This window comes from Anomaloglossus baeobatrachus, chromosome 9 (genome assembly GCF_048569485.1).
Source record: "Anomaloglossus baeobatrachus isolate aAnoBae1 chromosome 9, aAnoBae1.hap1, whole genome shotgun sequence".
NCBI lineage: Eukaryota > Metazoa > Chordata > Amphibia > Anura > Aromobatidae > Anomaloglossus > Anomaloglossus baeobatrachus.
The window spans coordinates 219,725,866-219,744,826 of NC_134361.1; the positions used below are offsets into that span (position 1 = coordinate 219,725,866).

Here is an 18,961-nt window from a genome sequence, read left to right on the forward strand (position 1 = left end):
CTTAAAGGGCCAGTAACTGTGTATCTAAAGGCACTACGGTTATTAGGTGGTTCTTAAAGGGCCGGTAACTGCATATCTAAAGACACTACGGTGATGAGGTGGTTCTTAAAGGGCCGGTAACTGCGTATCTAAAGGTGAGGGAAGTGGGGTCGGGAAATATGGAAACGGTACATGGTACAGTGCTAAGCTTCGATGATACACAGATATAAGTGTAGGACCCCCGGGCCCCCTAAGCGAGCACAGTCCACGGATCAATTAATGCAGCGCAATAAGCAAAAAAAAAGCGACGTGCATCATACAAAGCTAAAACATCTACTTTTATTAATAAATTCAGGATGGAAGCAATGAAAGAAAGTCCATTGTATAAGTGAAGATGAGGTTTTTTTTTGTTAGGGGTCAAGGTTTTGGGCTAATGTCAGTCCCGATCTCATCTGGAATGAATAAATAAGATATGGCCAAATTATAGGGGTCATAGGAGGGATATGCTCTTTGATTTATATTGCCAAGAAAATTGTAAATAAAATAAAATAAAATAAAATAAAATAAAATTAAATAAATAATAAAAAAAATGATAATAAAAAAATCAGCCATTTAATAATGAATTTTGTTTAATCAGAGAGGAATAAATGATGGTTTGTGGCAGGGAAGGGGTTAAGCATCCCCTTTAAAGGATGTTGACAGGTGAAGGGTATGAAGAAAAAAAAAAAAAAGGGAAAATATTAAGTGCTGCCGTGCATAGATTTATCAGGAGAGGGGCTTAATTGCTGTGCACAGCTCTGTCAAGAGGAGCGGCGTTAAGTAATACTGCGCAGAGTATTTTTCGCTTGTGTTCTGCCACATTGACGAGCGCTCCTGTGGGATCCCCCGTCTGCTTTTATGTACCTGGATGAGCCGAGGTTTCGGTCCTGTAGTGCAGCCCCTGGATGGATCAGACGAGGTGCGAGTGTGACCCGTCGTTGCCGCTACCTGCGGGCACATAAGAGAGAGCGGGCGTCGGTTATTAGGCTGGCCGCGCCTGTTCTGCAGCCCCTGGATCATCGTCCTTATTTCATTTACTCTCACTGAAATATTTATTCCCGTACATGAAGGGCTGGAGCCGCGTTCACACTATTCCCTCACCCACATGTGAGCAGGACAGGGACCAACTTTGGCAGCGCAGAAACTAAGGGTTGCTAGGCAACTGGAATGGAAATGGAATCTTACCGCGATTCTAAACAGCGCAATAAACCGGATTGTGGGATGTTGTTTTCTTTAATAAAAAAAAAAATATATATATTTAATTCTAAGCCTGAATTTTATTCAATGAGATCCCTGATAAATCCTTTCACTTAGGAGTTAAACTTCATCAGCTATTTCTAATGCTTTGTGAATACTCAACGGCGAGGGAAAAATAGACACCTGTCCTCAAATACTCTGTGCTGCCTTTTCATGAACAGTCAATCTATAAAGTCTTCATATCTCTGTATCATCTACATATCGGTCCTATTTATAGACCCCTCCTGTCTATAGACCCCAGATCAGGCCTGACTCCTCATGTCTACAGACCCCCAAATCAGTCCTGACTCCTCCTGTCTATAGACCCCAGATCAGGCCTGACTCCTCCTGTCTATAGACCCCAGATCAGGCCTGACTCCTCCTGTTTATAGACCCCCAAATCAGGCCTGATCCCTCCTGTCTATAGACCCCAGATCACGTCTGACCCCTCTTATTTATAGGCCCCAGATCAGGCCTGACCCCTTCTGTTTATAGACTTCACATTAGGCCTGACCCCTTCTGTTTATAATCCCCAGATCAGGCCTGACCCCTTCTGTTTATAAACCCCAGATCAGGCCTGACCCCTTCTGTTTATAAACCCCAGATCAGGCCTGACCCCTTCTGTTTATAGACCCCAGATCAGGCCTGATGCCTCCTGTTTATAGACCCCAAATCAGACCTGATCCCTCCTGTTTATAGACCCCAGATCAGGCCTGATCCCTCCTGTCTATAGACCCCAGATCACGTCTGACCCCTCTTATTTATAGACCCCAGATCAGGCCTGACCCCTTCTGTTTATAGACCCCAGATCAGGCCTGACTCCTCTTGTCTATAGACCCCCAAATCAGGCCTGACTCCTCCTGTTTATTGACCCCAGATCAGGCCTGACTCCTCCTGTTTATTGACCCCAGATCAGGCCTGATGCCTCCTGTTTATAGACCCCAAATTAGGTCTGATCCCTCCTGTTTATAGACCCCAGATCACGTCTGACCCCTCTTATTTATAGACCACAGATCAGGCCTGACCCCTCCTGTTTATACACCCCAGATCACATCTGACCCCTCTTATTTATAGACCCCAAAACAGGCCTGGCCCCTTCTGTTTACAGCCCTCAGATCAGGCCTGACCCCTTCTGTTTATAGACCCCAGATTAGGCCTGACCCCCTTCTGTTTATAGACCCCAGATCAGGCCTGACCCCTCCTGTTTATAGATCTCAGATCAGGCCTGACCCCTTCGGTTTATAGACCCCAGATTAGGCCTGACCCCTTCGGTTTATAGACCCCAGATTAGGCCTGACCCCTTCTGTTTATAGACCCCAGATCAGGCCTGACCACTCCTGTTTATAGATCTCAGATCAGGCCTGACCCCTTCTGTTTATAGACCCCAGATCAGGCCTGACCCCTTCTATTTATAGATCCAGTAATAAGATGTAAGTAGAAATCAGGTATATACCACACTGATACTCAATGGTATAGTAATATAATCTCTTTGTTGTTCGTACAGGTCTACGTGTTTCAGAGACATCCGTCTCCTTCCTCAGGACATCAAAGGAACAAACCTTGAACCAGATTGTTCCTTTGATGTCCTGAGGAAGGAGACGGATGTCTCTGAAACGCGTAGACCTGTACGAACAACAAAGAGATTATATTAATATACCATTGCGTATCAGCGTGGTATATACCCGATTTCTACTAACGTCTTACTTCATCACATACACCTCTGGGCTGCAGCTGATACCACTACTGAATGTGCTATACAGGGGTTGTGACTTGCACAATCTGAAAAGGTGAGTGTACCGTGATCCCTTTATATCCTTACCGGGTAAGACCCTATTGCGCTCTCTCTTCCACAGCAATTCACTATCGGATTTATAGATCCAGATCAGGCCTGACCCCTTCTGTTTATAAACCCCAGATCAGGCCTGACCCCTTCTGTTTATAGACCCCAGATCAGGCCTGATGCCTCCTGTTTATAGACCCCAAATCAGACCTGATCCCTCCTGTTTATAGACCCCAGATCAGGCCTGATCCCTCCTGTCTATAGACCCCAGATCAGGCCTGACCCCTTCTGTTTATAGACCCCAGATCAGGCCTGACTCCTCTTGTCTATAGACCCCCAAATCAGGCCTGACTCCTCCTGTTTATTGACCCCAGATCAGGCCTGACTCCTCCTGTTTATTGACCCCAGATCAGGCCTGATGCCTCCTGTTTATAGACCCCAAATTAGGTCTGATCCCTCCTGTTTATAGACCCCAGATCACGTCTGACCCCTCTTATTTATAGACCACAGATCAGGCCTGACCCCTCCTGTTTATACACCCCAGATCACATCTGACCCCTTCTGCTTATAGACCCCAGATCAGGCCTGACCCCTTCTGTTTATAGACCCCAGATCAGGCCTGACTCCTCCTGTTTATAGACCCCAGATCAAGCCTGACTCCTCCTGTTTATAGACCCCAGATCAGGCCTGAACCCTTCTGCTTATATACCCCAGATCAGGCCTGACCCCTTCTATTTACACACCCCTGATCAGGCCTGACAACTTCTATTTACACACCCCTGATCAAGCCTGACCCCTTCTATTTACACACCCCTGATCAGGCCAAACTCCGTCTATTTATACACCCCAGATCAGGCCTGACCCCTTCTGCTTATAGACCCCAGATCAGGACTGACCCCTCCTGTTTATAGACCCCAGATCAGGCCTGACCCCTCCTGTTTATAGACCCCAGATCAGGCCTGACCCCTCCTGTTTATAGACCCCAGATCAGGCCTGACCTCTTCTGCTTATATACCTCAGATCAGGCCATCAGGTCTGACCCCTTCTATTTACACACCCCTGATCAGGCCAAACTCCGTCTATTTATACACCCCAGATCAGGCCTGACCCCTTCTGCTTATAGACCCCAGATCAGGCCTGACCCCTCCTATTTATAGACCCCAGATCAGGCCTGACCCCTCCTGTTTATAAACCCCAGATCAGGCCTGACCCCTCCTGTTTATAAACCCCAGATCAGGCCTGACCCCTCCTGTTTATAGACCCCAGATCAGGCCTGACCTCTTCTGCTTATATACCTCAGATCAGGCCATCAGGTCTGACCCCTTCTATTTACACACTCCTGATCAGGCTTGACCCCTTCTATTTACACACCCCTGATCAAGCCTGACTCCTATTTACAGACCTCTGATCAGGCCAAACTCCGTCTATTTATACACCCCAGATCAGGCCTGACCCCTTCTTCTTATAGACCCCAGATCAGGCCTGACCCCTCCTGTTTATAGACCCCAGATCAGGCCTGACCCCTCCTGTTTATAGACCCCAGATCAGGCCTGACCCCTCCTGTTTATAGACCCCAGATCAGGCCTGACCCCTCCTGTTTATAGACCACAGATCAGTCCGGACCCCTCATGTTTATAGACCCCAGATCAGGCCTGACCCCTCCTGTTTATAGACCCCAGATCAGGCCTGACCCCCTTCTGTTTATAGACCCCAGATCAGGCCTGACCCCTCCTGTTTATGGATCTCAGATCAGGCCTGACCCCTTCTGCTTATAGACCCCAGATCAGGAATGACCCCTTCTGCTTATAGACCCCAGATCAGGCCTGACCCCTTCTGACTTTCCTTTTTCTCCCTAGGCTTGTAAATGTCAGATTTACCATTAATACATCTTTACGTCCTTTTGCGCTGCATAAGTTGTCTGATCTGATATTTAGGAGCTGTTCGGGCGTGGAAGGTCTTCCTGGTGTCACAATAAATGCAGCTGAACAGTATTCCTATCGAGGCGGACGAGCAAGGCTCAATGTCTTTGTGGTAGATGACACCAGTAAAAGCGTAGAAAGCCGGCGAAACGTATGTGATACATTTTTAGACCACACGTTTCCCAATGCTGAGTAAAGTGTCTTGTGAAACAGACCAGAAAATGCACAATGAAGACGAGCGTCTTATTCCTGGTGCAGCTCCACAAATGACCCTTTCTTGTACTGTGGGATATAAGACACAGTGTGACTGCCGGGGGTCTACGAGATCTGTCTCACTGCGCAGTAAAGTAAGACCCCCCCCTCCAAGGACATTGCTGCCTCCAGGCTAAATGCAGTTTTATAAAGGCTGTTTGTTTGGTTTTCCCGAGGATATCCATGTATTTTTTATGGCATAAACCCACAAGTGTACACGTACAAGAGGCTTTGCAAAAATAGACAGGACCGGTCCTCCAGTCACCGCTTAGTACAATCACTTTTCGGCGTCTCTCCTACAATTGCCATCCGTTAAGAGCCTGTTACACCGGGCTGCGATCGCTTATATAATCCTTCTCCATCACTGCCCGGTGCAAACGTGATCAGTCACAATTTACTCCATCATCACTGATAGAATGGTTTTTGCTGACCTAAAAAGCATCATTAGTCGGCAGCACGTCCATCTGCACACGGCATGTTCTGTCCACGGCTTTATAGAGACAGACGCTTGTACGAAATCCTAACGATTATTGCAAGATGTTAAGTAAACGAGGGCAAATACTGTTCCTATAAAGTAGATCAGCGCCGGTGGCAAAGTGTAGACGATTTATCAGCCGGCATTAACCACCAGAGGCATCTGTGCTGGATCCACGTTGGTGGCAGTAGGCGTGTATGCCTCCATCTTCAGGGGTGGCAGTAGGCGTGTATGCCTCCATCCTCAGGGGTGGCAGTAGGCGTGTATGCCTCCATCCTCAGGGGTGGCAGTAGGCGTGTATGCCTCCATCCTCAGGGGTGGCAGTAGGCGTGTATGCCTCCATCCTCAGGGGTGGCAGTAGGCGTGTATGCCTCCATCCTCAGGGGTGGCAGTAGGCGTGTATGCCTCCATCCTCAGGGGTGGCAGCAGGTGTGTATGCCTCCATCTTCAGGGATAGCAGTAGGTGTGTATGCCTCCATCCTCAGGGGTGACAGTAGGCGTGTATGCCTCCATCCTCAGGGGTGGCAGTAGGTGTGTATGCCTCCATCTTCAGGGATAGCAGTAGGTCTGTATGCCTCCATCCTCAGGGGTGACAGTAGGCGTGTATGCCTCCATCCTCAGGGGTGACAGTAGGCGTGTATACCTCCACCCTCACGGGTGGCAGTAGGCGTGTATACCTCCGTCCTCAGGGGTGGCAGTAGACGTGCATACCTCCATCCTCAGGGGTGGCAGTAGGCGTGTATGCCTCCATCCTCAGGGGTGACAGTAGGCGTGTATACCTCCACCCTCACGGGTGGCAGTAGGCGTGTATGCCTCAGTCCTCAGGGGTGGCAGTAGGCGTGTATACCTCCACCCTCACGGGTGGCAGTAGGCGTGTATACCTCCGTCCTCAGGGGTGGCAGTAGACGTGCATACCTCCATCCTCAGGGGTGGCAGTAGGCGTGTATGCCTCCATCCTCAGGGGTGGCAGTAGGTGTGTATGCCTCCGTTCTCAGAGATAGCAGTAGGTGTGTATGCCTCCGTCCTCAGGGATGGCAGTAGGTGTGTATACCTCCGTCCTCAGGGATGGCAGTAGGTGTGTACACCTCCATCCTCAGGGATGGCAGTAGGCGTGTATGCCTCCATCCTCAGGGGTGACAGTAGGCAAGTATGCCTCCATCCTCAGGGGTGGCAGTAGGTGTGTATGCCTCCGTCCTCAGGGATGGCAGTAGGCGTGTATGCCTCCATCCTCAGGGGTGGCAGTAGGCGTGTATGCCTCCATCCTCAGGGGTGGCAGTAGGCGTGTATGCCTCCATCCTCAGGGGTGGCAGTAGGCGTGTATGCCTCCATCCTCAGGGGTGACAGTAGGCGTGCATGCCTCCATCCTCAGGGGTGCAGTAGGCATTTATGCCTCCATCCTCAGGGGTGGCAGTAGGCATGTATACCTCCATCCTCAGGGATGGCAGTAAGCGTGTATGCCTCCATCCTCAGGGATGGCAGTAGGCGTGTATGCCTCCATCCTCAGGGGTGGCAGTAGGTGTGTATGCCTCCGTCCTCAGGGATGGCAGTAGGCGTGTATGCCTCCATCTTCAGGGGTGGCAGTAGGCGTGTATACCTCCGTCCTCAGGGATGGCAGTAGGCATGTATGCCTCCATCCTCAGCGGTGACAGTAGGCGTGTATGCCTCCGTCCTCAGGGATGGCAGTAGGCAAGTATGCCTCCATCCTCAGGGATGGCAGTAGGCAAGTATGCATCCATCCTCAGGGATGGCAGTAGGCATGTATACCTCCATCCTCAGGGGTGGCAGTAGATGTGTATACCTCCGTCCTCAGGGATGGCAGTAGGTGTGTATGCCTCCATCCTCAGGGATGGCAGTAGGCGTGTATACCTCCATCCTCAGGGATGGCAGTAGGCAAGTATACCTCCATCCTCAGGGATGGCAGTAGGCAAGTATACCTCCATCCTCAGGGATGGCAGTAGGCATGTATACCTCCATCCTAAGGGATGGCAGTAAGCGTGTATACCTCCATCCTCAGGGATGGAAGTAGGCGTGTATACCTCCATCCTAAGGGATGGCAGTAGGCGTGTATGCCTCCATCCTCAGGGGTGACAGTAGGCGTGTATGCCTCCATCCTCAGGGGTGGCAGTAGGCGTGTATGCCTCCATCCTCAGGGGTGGCAGTAGGTGTGTATGCCTCCATCCTCAGGGATGGCAGTAGGCATGTATGCCTCCATCCTCAGGGGTGACAGTAGGCGTGTCTACCTCCATCCTCAGGGGTGGCAGTAGGCGTGTATACCTCCATCCTCAGGGGTGACAGTAGGAGTGTATGCCTCCATCCTCAGGGATGGCAGTAGGCGTGTATACCTCCATCCTCAGGGGTGGCAGTAGGTGTGTATGCCTCCATCCTCAGGGATGGCAGTAGGCATGTATACCTCCATCCTCAGGGATGGCAGTAGGCAAGTATGCCTCCATCCTCAGGGATGGCAGTAGGCAAGTATGCCTCCATCCTCAGGGGTGGCAGTAGGCGTGTATACCTCCATCCTCAGGGATGGCAGTAGGCGTGTATGCCTCCGTCCTCAGGGATGGCAGTAGGCGTGTATGCCTCCGTCCTCAGGGGTGGCAACAGGCGTGTATGCCTCCATCCTCAGGGGTGGCAGTAGGTGTGTATGCCTCCATCCTCAGGGGTGGCAGTAGGCATGTATACCTCTATCCTCAGGGATGGCAGTAGGCGTGTATGCCTCCGTCCTCAGGGATGGCAACAGGCGTGTATGCCTCCGTCCTCAGGGGTGGAAACAGGCGTGTATGCCTCCGTCCTCAGGGGTGGCAGTAGGCGTGTATGCCTCTGTCCTCAGGGGTGGCAGTAGGCATGTATACCTCCATCCTCAGGGGTGGCAGAAGGCGTGTATGCCTCCGTCCTCAGGGGTGGCAGTAGGCGTGTATGCCTCCATCCGCAGGGGTGGCAGTAGGCGTGTATGCCTCCATCCTCAGGGGTGACAGTAGGCGTGTATGCCTCCATCCTCAGGGGTGGCAGTAGGCGTGTATGCCTCCATCCTCAGGGGTGACAGTAGGCGTGTATGCCTCCATCCTCAGGGGTGGCAGTAGGCGTGTATGCCTCCATCCTCAGGGGAGACAGTAGGCGTGTATGCCTCCATCCTCAGGGGTGGCAGTAGGCGTGTATGCCTCCATCCTCAGGGATTGCAGTAGGCGTGTATAACTCCGTCCTCAGGGATGGCAGTAGGCGTGTATACCTCTATCCTCAGGGATGGCAGTAGGCGTGTATGCCTCCGTCCTCAGGGATGGCAGTAGGCGAGTATGCCTCCGTCCTCAGGGGTGGCAACAGGCGTGTATGCCTCCATCCTCAGGGGTGGCAGTAGGCGTGTATGCCTCCGTCCTCAGGGGTGGCAGTAGGCATGTATACCTCCGTCCTCAGGGGTGGCAGTGGGCGTGTATGCCTCCGTCCTCAGGGGTGGCAGTAGGCGTGTATACCTCCATCCTCAGGGGTGGCAGTAGGAGTGTATTCCTCCATCCTCAGGGGTGGCAGTAGGCGTGTATGCCTCCATCCTCAGGGGTGGCAGTAGGCGTGTATGCCTCCATCCTCAGGGGTGGCAGTAGGCGTGTATGCCTCCATCCTCAGGGGAGACAGTAGGCGTGTATGCCTCCATCCTCAGGGATGGCAGTAGGCGTGTATACCTCCGTCCTCAGGGATGGCAGTAGGCGTGTATACCTCCATCCTCAGGGGTGGCAGTAGGCATGTATGCCTCCATCCTCAGGGGTGGCAGTAGGCATGTATGCCTCCATCCTCAGGGGTGGCAGTAGGCGTGTATACCTCCATCCTCAGGGATGGCAGTAGGCGTGTATGCCTCCGTCCTCAGGAGTGGCAACAGGCGTGTATGCCTCCATCCTCAGGGGTGGCAGTAGGCGTGTATGCCTCCATCCTCAGGGGTGGCAGTAGGCGTGTATGCCTCCATCCTCAGGGATGGCAGTAGGCATGTATACCTCCATCCTCAGGGATGGCAGTAGGCAAGTATGCCTCCATCCTCAGGGATGGCAGTAGGCATGTATACCTCCATCCTAAGGGATGGCAGTAGGCGTGTATACCTCCATCCTCAGGGGTGGCAGTAGGCGTGTATGCCTCCGTCCTCAGGGGTGGCAGTAGGCGTGTATGCCTCCATCCTCAGGGGAGACAGTAGGCGTGTATGCCTCCATCCTCAGGGGAGACAGTAGGCGTGTATGCCTCAGTCCTCAGGGGTGGCAGTAGGCATGTATGCCTCCATCCTCAGGGATGGCAGTAGGCGTGTATACCTCCGTCCTCAGGGATGGCAGTAGGCGTGTATGCCTCCGTCCTCAGGGGTGACAGTAGGCGTGTATACCTCCATCCTCAGGGGTGACAGTAGGCGTGTATACCTCCGTCCTCAGGGGTGGCAGTAGGCATGTATGCCTCCATCCTCAGGGATGGCAGTAGGCGTGTATGCCTCCATCCTCAGGGATGGCAGTAGGCGTGTATGCCTCCGTCCTCAGGGATGGCAGTAGGCGTGTATGCCTCCGTCCTCAGGGGTGGCAACAGGCGTATATGCCTCCATCCTCAGGGGTGGCAGTAGGTGTGTATGCCTCCATCCTCAGGGGTGGCAGTAGGCGTGTATACCTCTATCCTCAGGGATGGCAGTAGGCGTGTATGCCTCCGTCCTCAGGGGTGGCAACAGGCGTGTATGCCTCCATCCTCAGGGGCTGCAGTAGGCGTGTATGCCTCCGTCCTCAGGGATGGCAGTAGGCGTGTATACCTCCGTCCTCAGGGGCTGCAGTAGGCGTGTATGCCTCCGTCCTCAGGGATGGCAGTAGGCGTGTATGCCTCCATCCTCAGGGGTGACAGTAGGCGTGTATGCCTCCATCCTCAGGGGTGGCAGTAGGTGTGTATGCCTCCATCCTCAGGGGTGACAGTAGGCGTGTATGCCTCCATCCACAGGGGTGACAGTAGGTGTGTATGCCTCCATCCTCAGGGGTGGCAGTAGGCATGTATGCCTCCATCCTCAGGGGTGGCAGCAGGTGTGTATGCCTCCATCCTCAGGGATGGCAGTAGGCGTGTATGCCTCCGTCCTCAGGGGTGGCAACAGGCGTGTATGCCTCCATCCTCAGGGGTGGCAGTAGGTGTGTATGCCTCCATCCTCAGGGATGGCAGTAGGCATGTATACCTCCATCCTCAGGGATGGCAGTAGGAAAGTATGCCTCCATCCTCAGGGATGGCAGTAGGCATGTATACCTCCATCCTCAAGGATGGCAGTAGGCGTGTATGCCTCCGTCCTCAGGGATGGCAGTAGGCATGTATGCCTCCGTCCTCAGGGGTGGCAACAGGCATGTATGCCTCCATCCTCAGGGGTGGCAGTAGGTGTGTATGCCTCCATCCTCAGGGGTGGCAGTAGGCGTGTATGCCTCCATCCTCAGGGGTGGCAGTAGGCATGTATGCCTCCGTCCTCAGGGGTGGCAACAGGCATGTATGCCTCCATCCTCAGGGGTGGCAGTAGGTGTGTATGCCTCCATCCTCAGGGGTGGCAGTAGGTGTGTATGCCTCCATCCTCAGGGGTGGCAGTAGGTGTGTATGCCTCCATCCTCAGGGATGGCAGTAGGCGTGTATGCCTCCGTCCTCAGGGGTGGCAACAGGCGTGTATGCCTCCATCCTCAGGGGTGGCAGTAGGTGTGTATGCCTCCATCCTCAGGGATGGCAGTAGGCATGTATACCTCCATCCTCAGGGATGGCAGTAGGCAAGTATGCCTCCATCCTCAGGGATGGCAGTAGGCATGTATACCTCCATCCTCAGGGATGGCAGTAGGCAAGTATGCCTCCGTCCTCAGGGGTGGCAACAGGCGTGTATGCCTCCATCCTCAGGGGTGGCAGTAGCCGTGTATGCCTCCGTCCTCAGGGGTTGCAGTAAGCGTGTATGCCTCCATCCTCAGGGGTTGCAGTAGGTGTGTATGTCTCCATCCTCAGGGGTTGCAGTAGGTGTGTATGTCTCCATCCTCAGGGGTGGCAGTAGCCGTGTATGCCTCCGTCCTCAGGGGTTGCAGTAAGCGTGTATGCCTCTATCCTCAGGGGTTGCAGTAGGTGTGTATGCCTCCATCCTCAGGGGTTGCAGTAGGTGTGTATGCCTCCATCCTCAGGGGTGGGAGACGCAGCTATACTGTTCTACTGTTTCCAATGCATTCAGACTATTGCAGAAAGGTATGTTAAGAAAAACATGGCTGCTTTCTTTTAGAAACAGCGCCACCCCTGACCATGGGTTGTGCCTGGTATTGCATTTTGGCTCCATTGAAGTAAATGGAGTCAATATCACACACCCAATGGTCGCGTTGTTTCTAACAGAGAGCAGCCATGTTTTTCTAACCCTTTCAAAGTGTCCCACGCACCTTAAATACTGTATTTGTGGTCTGACAGCCATTCCCCTCTCCACCCACCCCTTACACAGGAATACTTGGCTCAACAAAGCATGTGTGGCCATGACTTGTATTTTCAAGGATCTCTTAAAGGGGTTGTCCACTTTTTTTTTTTCTTTCCTGCATCTATTTTTGGCTAAACATTATTTTTACAATTGGCTTCCATTAACAAAATTTGCATCGTGTGGCTTCTGTAGCCTCGGTGGTACACTGCTTATTGCATAACGAGTCAACTGAGGATCCATCAGTGAGCTCGTTCTAATGATAACACTTGTCTATCTTTTTCTGAGCTCTTAGCTGATTTTATGACCATAAACCACAACAAAGTTGAACAAACAAAAAACGGAGAACGAGTAAAAGACAAACAGTAAAAACTAATGAAACCCAGTTAAAAAAAATTATTATTAGCCCCAAATACATGCATTTAAAGGGAATCTATCAGCAGGTTTTTGCTCCCCCATCTGAGAGCAGCATAATGTAGAGATAGAGACCCTGATTCCAGCGATGTGTCACTTACTGAGCTATTTGCTGTCATTTTGATAAAATCAATGCTGCAGATCTAGCAGTTATACAGAGCTCATGAATATGCTGGACTACCTGCAGCACAACAAGTAGTCCTGTAATGATAATCTACTGCTGATTAAACAACAATTTTATAAAAACTAAACTAAGCAGGCCAGTAAGTGACACATCACTGAAATCAGGATCTCTGCCCCTAGGTTACGTGTTCTCAGATTAGGTGGCAAAACCCTGGTGACCGAATTCCTTTAAGTAAAAAAAATGTCCCCAAATGTGGATAACCCCCTTTGAGACACATAATCGGAAGCACTGGCGTACGCACCTTTAGCCTTTGCTCTCAGGTAAGCTTTTTTCTGGAGTTTTGCTCTCTCCGTTCTGGCGCTCGCTGTTTTTCTGAGACATTCGGTTGGACACCGCTGCTGCTGTTGCCACCGCTTTTAAGCTTCGCTTGCGTTTCTGCACATTCTGCTCGGGGTGGAAGACGATGACATAAACCTTGGGCACGTAAAGCATTCCCAGAGAGACGGATGCACTCAGACTCATGGACACCGTCAGAGTAGTGGTCTGGATATAGATCTAAATGAGAAAGTCGGCTCCGTTACTGATGGCTGCGGGGAGATTATATAAAGAGGTGGAGGTCAACAAGACGGGGATGAATCATGGGTATGGCCTCCAAAAATGTCGTCAAGACGTGGATGAATCATGGGTATGGCCTCCAAAAATGTCGTCAAGACGTGGATGAATCATGGGTATGGCCTCCAAAAATGTCGTCAAGACGTGGATGAATCATGGGTATGGTCTCCAAATATATCAACAAGACTGAGATGAATCATGGGTATGGCCTCCAAAAATGTCGTCAAGACGTGGATGAATCATGGGTATGGCCTCCAAAAATGTCGTCAAGACGTGGATGAATCATGGGTATGGCCTCCAAAAATGTCAACAAGACTGAGATGAATCATGGGTATGGCCTCCAAAAATTTCAACAAGACGGGGGATGAATCATGGGTATGGCCTCCAAGAATGTCAACAAGACGGGGATGAATTATGGGTAGAGTTGAGCAGATCGGTTAGAATCCGGTTCCGGCGGATCCGGATCGGGTTGTAGCAGAAGTCCGGATCCGATCCGGAATCCACGTCCATGCAAATCAATCAGGAGCCGGATCCGGGACGAGAGAGAGAGCGAGAGAGAGAGAGAGCTCTCAAACCGTGCGGATCCGGATTTTGTGGATCCGGGTCAGCTCAACACTAATTATGGGTATGGCCTTGAAAAATGTCAAGAAGACAAAGGATGAATCATGGGTATGGCCTCTAAAAATGTCAACAAGACGGGGATGAATCATGGGTATGGTCTCCAAAAATGTCAACAAGACGGGTATGAACCATGGGTATGGCCTTGAAAAATGTCAAGAAGACAAGGGATGAATTATGGGTATGGCCTCCAAAAATGTCAACAAGATGGGGATGGATCACTGGTATGGCCTCCAAAAATGTCAACAGGACGGGGATGAATTATGGGTATGGCCTCCAAAAATGTCAACAAGACGGGGATGAATCATAGGTATGGCCTCCAAAAATGTCAACAAGACGGGGATGAATTATGGGTATGGCATCCAAGAATGTCAACAAGACGGGGATGAATCATAGGTATAGCCTCCAAAAATGTCAACAAGACAGGGATGAATCATGGGTATGGCCTCCAAAAACGTCAACAAGACAGGGATGAATCATGGGTATGGCCTCCAAAAATGTCAACAAGACGGGGATGAATCATGGGTATGGCCTCCAAAAATGTCAACAAGATGGTGGATGAATCATGGGTATGGCCTCCACAAATGTCAACAGGACGGTGGATGAATCATGGGTATGGCCTCCACAAATGTCAACAAGATGGTGGATGAATCATGGGTATGGCCTCCACAAATGTCAACAAGACGGTGGATGAATCATGGGCATGGCCTCCAAAAATGTCAACAAGACGGGGATGAATCATGTCCCAAAAATTTGGCAGATGAATGTGAATAATGAACAATGGGGTCTTCACCGACCACATGGTCATGTAACATGATGGATATGGTACACATGGCTCAGCAGTGCAATTCACCTTCTCCGCAGACTGTGCGGTGCCAAAGAAGATAGGGACAAATGCCAACCATACAATACAAGTGGTGTACATAGTAAAACCAATGGGTTTAGCCTCATTGAAGTTTTCGGGGACCCCGCGGGCCTTCACCGCATATACAGTACAGGTCACCATCAGAAGGATGGAGTACATTAGGCAGCAAACGAGGGACAGGTCAGACATGTCACATTTCAGTACCCCCCTGGCAAGCTCGGGGTTGGGTGTCCTCTGCTCTTCATAGTCAATTACACTGTGCGGGGGTAAAACTGCCAACCACACGGCTGTCCCCACCAGCTGCACACAGAAGAGACTGAAAGTGATGGCCAACTGCGATCCGGGGCTGATGAAACGTGGAGGAGTCACTGAGCGTTTCCCTTGCTCGAAGATGCGGTAGATCCTGTTGGTCTTGGTCAGAAGAGCGGCGTAGGAAATACTCATGCCCAGACCTAGGAAGAGCCGTCGAAGGGCACAAACGGCCACGCCGGGCTCGGCCATCATCAGGAAGGTTATTGCGTACATTAAGAAGATCCCCGTTAGCAAAACATAACTTAATTCCCGTCCAGATGCCCTGACGATGGGGGTGTCATTAAAACGTATCAAGGTCCCCACCACAAAGAGGGTACTGAGGATGCCCAGGATGGACAGAAAAAGAGGCAGAATCGCCCAAGCAGATGTCCACTCCAGCTTGACGATCGGCGTTGGCCGGCAGGCAGTCCGGTTAGCATTTGGCCTCATGTCAAAGGGGCAAAGTTGGCAATTGAAGTCATCCAGCTGGAATTGGTACCCATCACATAGCTCGCAGTGCCAGCAACACGGCACCCCCTTCACCATCTTTTTCCTCTCTCCCGGTTGACAGGGTAGGCTGCACACAGAGGATGGGATGTCGGACTGCCCGCCGTACCACTGCATCTCCTCAATCTGAAAAATAAAAAGCTAATTAGTAACCAAAGTTTATAGTGTCGGTACAAAGTTCTGGTCAAAACCCAGAGTAACAGGCTAACCAGTCAGCCACCACATTACCCATATATATATATCTAATATATAGAGGTGTGTGTGTGTGTGTGTGTGTGTGTGTGTGTGTGTGTGTGTGTGTGTGTATGTGTGTGTGTGTGTCTGGGATTGGCATCTGCACCGTCGCAGCTACAGCCACAAAATTTTGCACACTCACACGTCTGGACCCCGAGAGCGTCAAAGGCTATGTTGTGAGGCGAAATTTTAACCCCGCGCGTTCCAATTTACCAATCAATTTTGCCCCTATCTACATAATGGGGAAAAAGTGAAATGAAAAGTGTATCCGCACCGTCGCATTTACAATCACGAAATTTTGCACAGACACCTCATGTGACCCAGGGTTACGTCATAGACTATGTTGTGACAGGAAAATTTAACCTCGCGCTTTACAGTTACTCTCCAAAAAACATGGCTCCATTAAAGTAAATGGAGCCTGGAACTACAGGTTATTAGTAGGAGCTGTGATTGGTTGCTATAGGAACAAAAGACATTCACAGTATAAGAAGCTTATATATGAGGTAATAAGATGTCGGTGGGGAGATGGATAGAGAGAGACAGACAGAGACAGAGAGAGACAGAAAAACAGAGAGACAGGGAAAGAGACAGACAGGGAAAGAGACAAACAGATAGAGACAGACAGGGAAAGAGACAGATAGAGACAGACGGTGAAAGAGACATACCTTGAAAGACACAGACCTGGAAAGAGACAGATGGGGAAAGAGACAGACAGACATGCAGACAGGGACAGAGACAGGCAGACAGGGAAGGAGGAGACAGCCAGAGAGACAGACAAAGATAGATGGGGAAAGAGACACAGACCTTGATAGAGACAGACGGGGAAAGAGACAGAGAAATAGAGACAGAGAAGGAAAGAGACAGACAGAGACAGGCAGACAGGAAAAGAGACAGACAGGGAAAGAGACAGACAGGAAAAGACACAGACAAAGAGATGGGGAGACAGACGGGGAAAGAGACAGACCTGGGAAAGAGACAGATTGGGAAAGAAACAGAGAGATAGAGACAGACAAAAAAACAGACAGACAGAGACAGGCAGACGGGGAAAGAGGCAGACCTGGAAAGAGACAGACGGAGCACATTACTTGGCCAATTTAGTTACATTTGTGTGGAATATCTGTGGTGATGAAATATATGTTGTGAAATGCTTCTATTCGCTTAGTTTTTCCCTTTTAATAATTACATTTCTATCTATTTGTTTTGTGGTTTTTGTGCAGAATACATTTTTGTTAATACATTCTATTTTGTTAACAGCAGTTATTAACCCGGGCGAAGCCGGGGAGTATAGCTAGTATAATTATATATTTCATAGTATTGGGTTTTTTCTTAAAGGCGTTGTCTCATGTTCTTCAATTTGTAAGATTGCAAAGTGCTCGTAAAAACAATTTACTGTATTTTCCCCAAAATAAGCCCCAGCATGATCTTACAGGATTTTTGGAGTATGCTTGAAATATAACCCCTAGTCCAAAAATAAGCCCTAGTTACAGACCGGGCCTGCACAATTTCTCAGGACCTCCACTCTCTTAGGGACACCAGTAGTTGTATCCCAAGGTTAGGAATGTTTAGGGACCTTTGAAGACTTCACAGTCATGTGACCTTGATGTAACCAAAGGTCCCTCAATTGCAGGAGTCTAAAAGAACTGAACAGGAGACAGGCTGCTATGCAGGACTGATGTTAGGGGTAAGAGAGAGCAAACTGCACAATTTCAGAGGGACCCTGTTCTCCGAGGGGCCCCAGGAATTTTATATTCTGATAACACTACTTCAGGACCTTTGTGACATCACATCATGTGACCGAAGTTCTAAAGTTGAAGAGGAAATGGATGGATGGATAGACGGACACCGTATTTTTCGGACTATAAGACACACTTTTTTTCCCCCAAATTTTGGGGGAAAGTGGGGGGTGCGTCTTATAGTCTGAATGTAGGGCTGCGGGGAATGAGGGTGCTGCGGTGGAGCGGGTCATCGGGGGCACGAGCAGGCTGTAGCAGCGCTTATAGTGACCACGTGGACCCGCTCATTACATATGCACGCCCATCATCCCAACAGTCATCTCTCAGCGCTGAAGCCGCCTCTGACCGGTGGGCGGGGCGATGGGCGGGGGTGCGCGCATAGTAAACAGCCGGCCCGCATGATCACCCCTGCCAACTACAGCCTGGAGTGATCATGTGTGGCTATATTCACTGCCCCCGAGCATCATCATCAGCGCGAAGTGCAGTGAATATTACGGTATACTCACCGGTCACTTCCCTGCAGCATCGCAATCTCCTCCTGTCTGCTGGCCAGCTGATCTGTGTAAAAACGGTGAGCACAGCGATGACGTCATCCCTGTGCGCGCCGCTAGTCTCCACACAGGTCAGCTGACAAGCAGACAGGAGGAAGAGCGATGCTGCAGACAACGGTTACTGCTCCACACAGATCAGCGGCGCTGTTGCCAGGCACTGACAGGAGGAGGAGTGATGCTGCAGGGAGTGAGGAAAGGTAAGCATAAACATTTATTTTTTTTTGTGTGCCACAGGATGCGGCCATACACCAGGATGGGGGTATATAGCAGGATGAGGGCATATACCAGGATGGGGGTATATAGCAGGATGGAGGTATATAGCAAGATGAGGGCATATAGCAGGATGGGGGTATATAGCAGGATGGGGGTATATAGCAGAATGGGGGTATATAGCAGGATGGGGATATATAGCAGAATGGGGGTATATAGCAGGATGGGGGTATATAGCAGAATGGGGGTATATAGCAGGATGAGGGCATATACAAGGATGAGGGACATATATATACAAGAATGGGAATCATATACAAGGCGGGAGGATCATTACCAGGATGGGGTACCTTAGTAGAGAATTTGAGCACAATACCCCCATAACAGTGTCAGCAGCAGATCCTCGCCCCATAACAGTGTGTCATGACCACATTTTTTGCTTAAAATTTTATTTTCCTATTTTCCTCCTCTAAAACCAAGGTGCGTCTTATGGTCCGAAAAATATGGTAGATAGATAGATAGATAGAGGGATAGATAGATAGAGGGATAGATAGAGGGATAGATAGATAGATAGATAGATAGATAGATAGATAGATAGATAGATAGAGGGATAGATAGATAGATAGATAGATAGATAGATAGATAGATAGATAGATAGAGGGATAGATAGATAGATAGATAGATAGATAGATAGATAGATAGATAGAGGGATAGATAGATAG

At 50.3% G+C, this 18,961-nt stretch overlaps 1 protein-coding gene across 1 annotated transcript in view; it reads right to left on the bottom strand.

Annotated features, from left to right (window-relative positions):
* Positions 1-383: 383 nt before the first annotated feature.
* LOC142251603 (metabotropic glutamate receptor 6-like) overlaps positions 384-18,961 on the bottom strand; it is an 82,873-nt gene continuing 64,295 nt past the window's right edge. The window contains exons 9-11 of the mRNA XM_075324563.1: positions 14,705-15,640; positions 12,923-13,176; positions 384-966 (exon numbers count right to left, since the gene is read on the bottom strand). Coding sequence (XP_075180678.1) covers positions 12,925-13,176; positions 14,705-15,640 — 1,188 coding nt within the window. The 3' untranslated portion in view covers positions 384-966; positions 12,923-12,924. The remainder of the gene's footprint in view (positions 967-12,922; positions 13,177-14,704; positions 15,641-18,961) is intronic.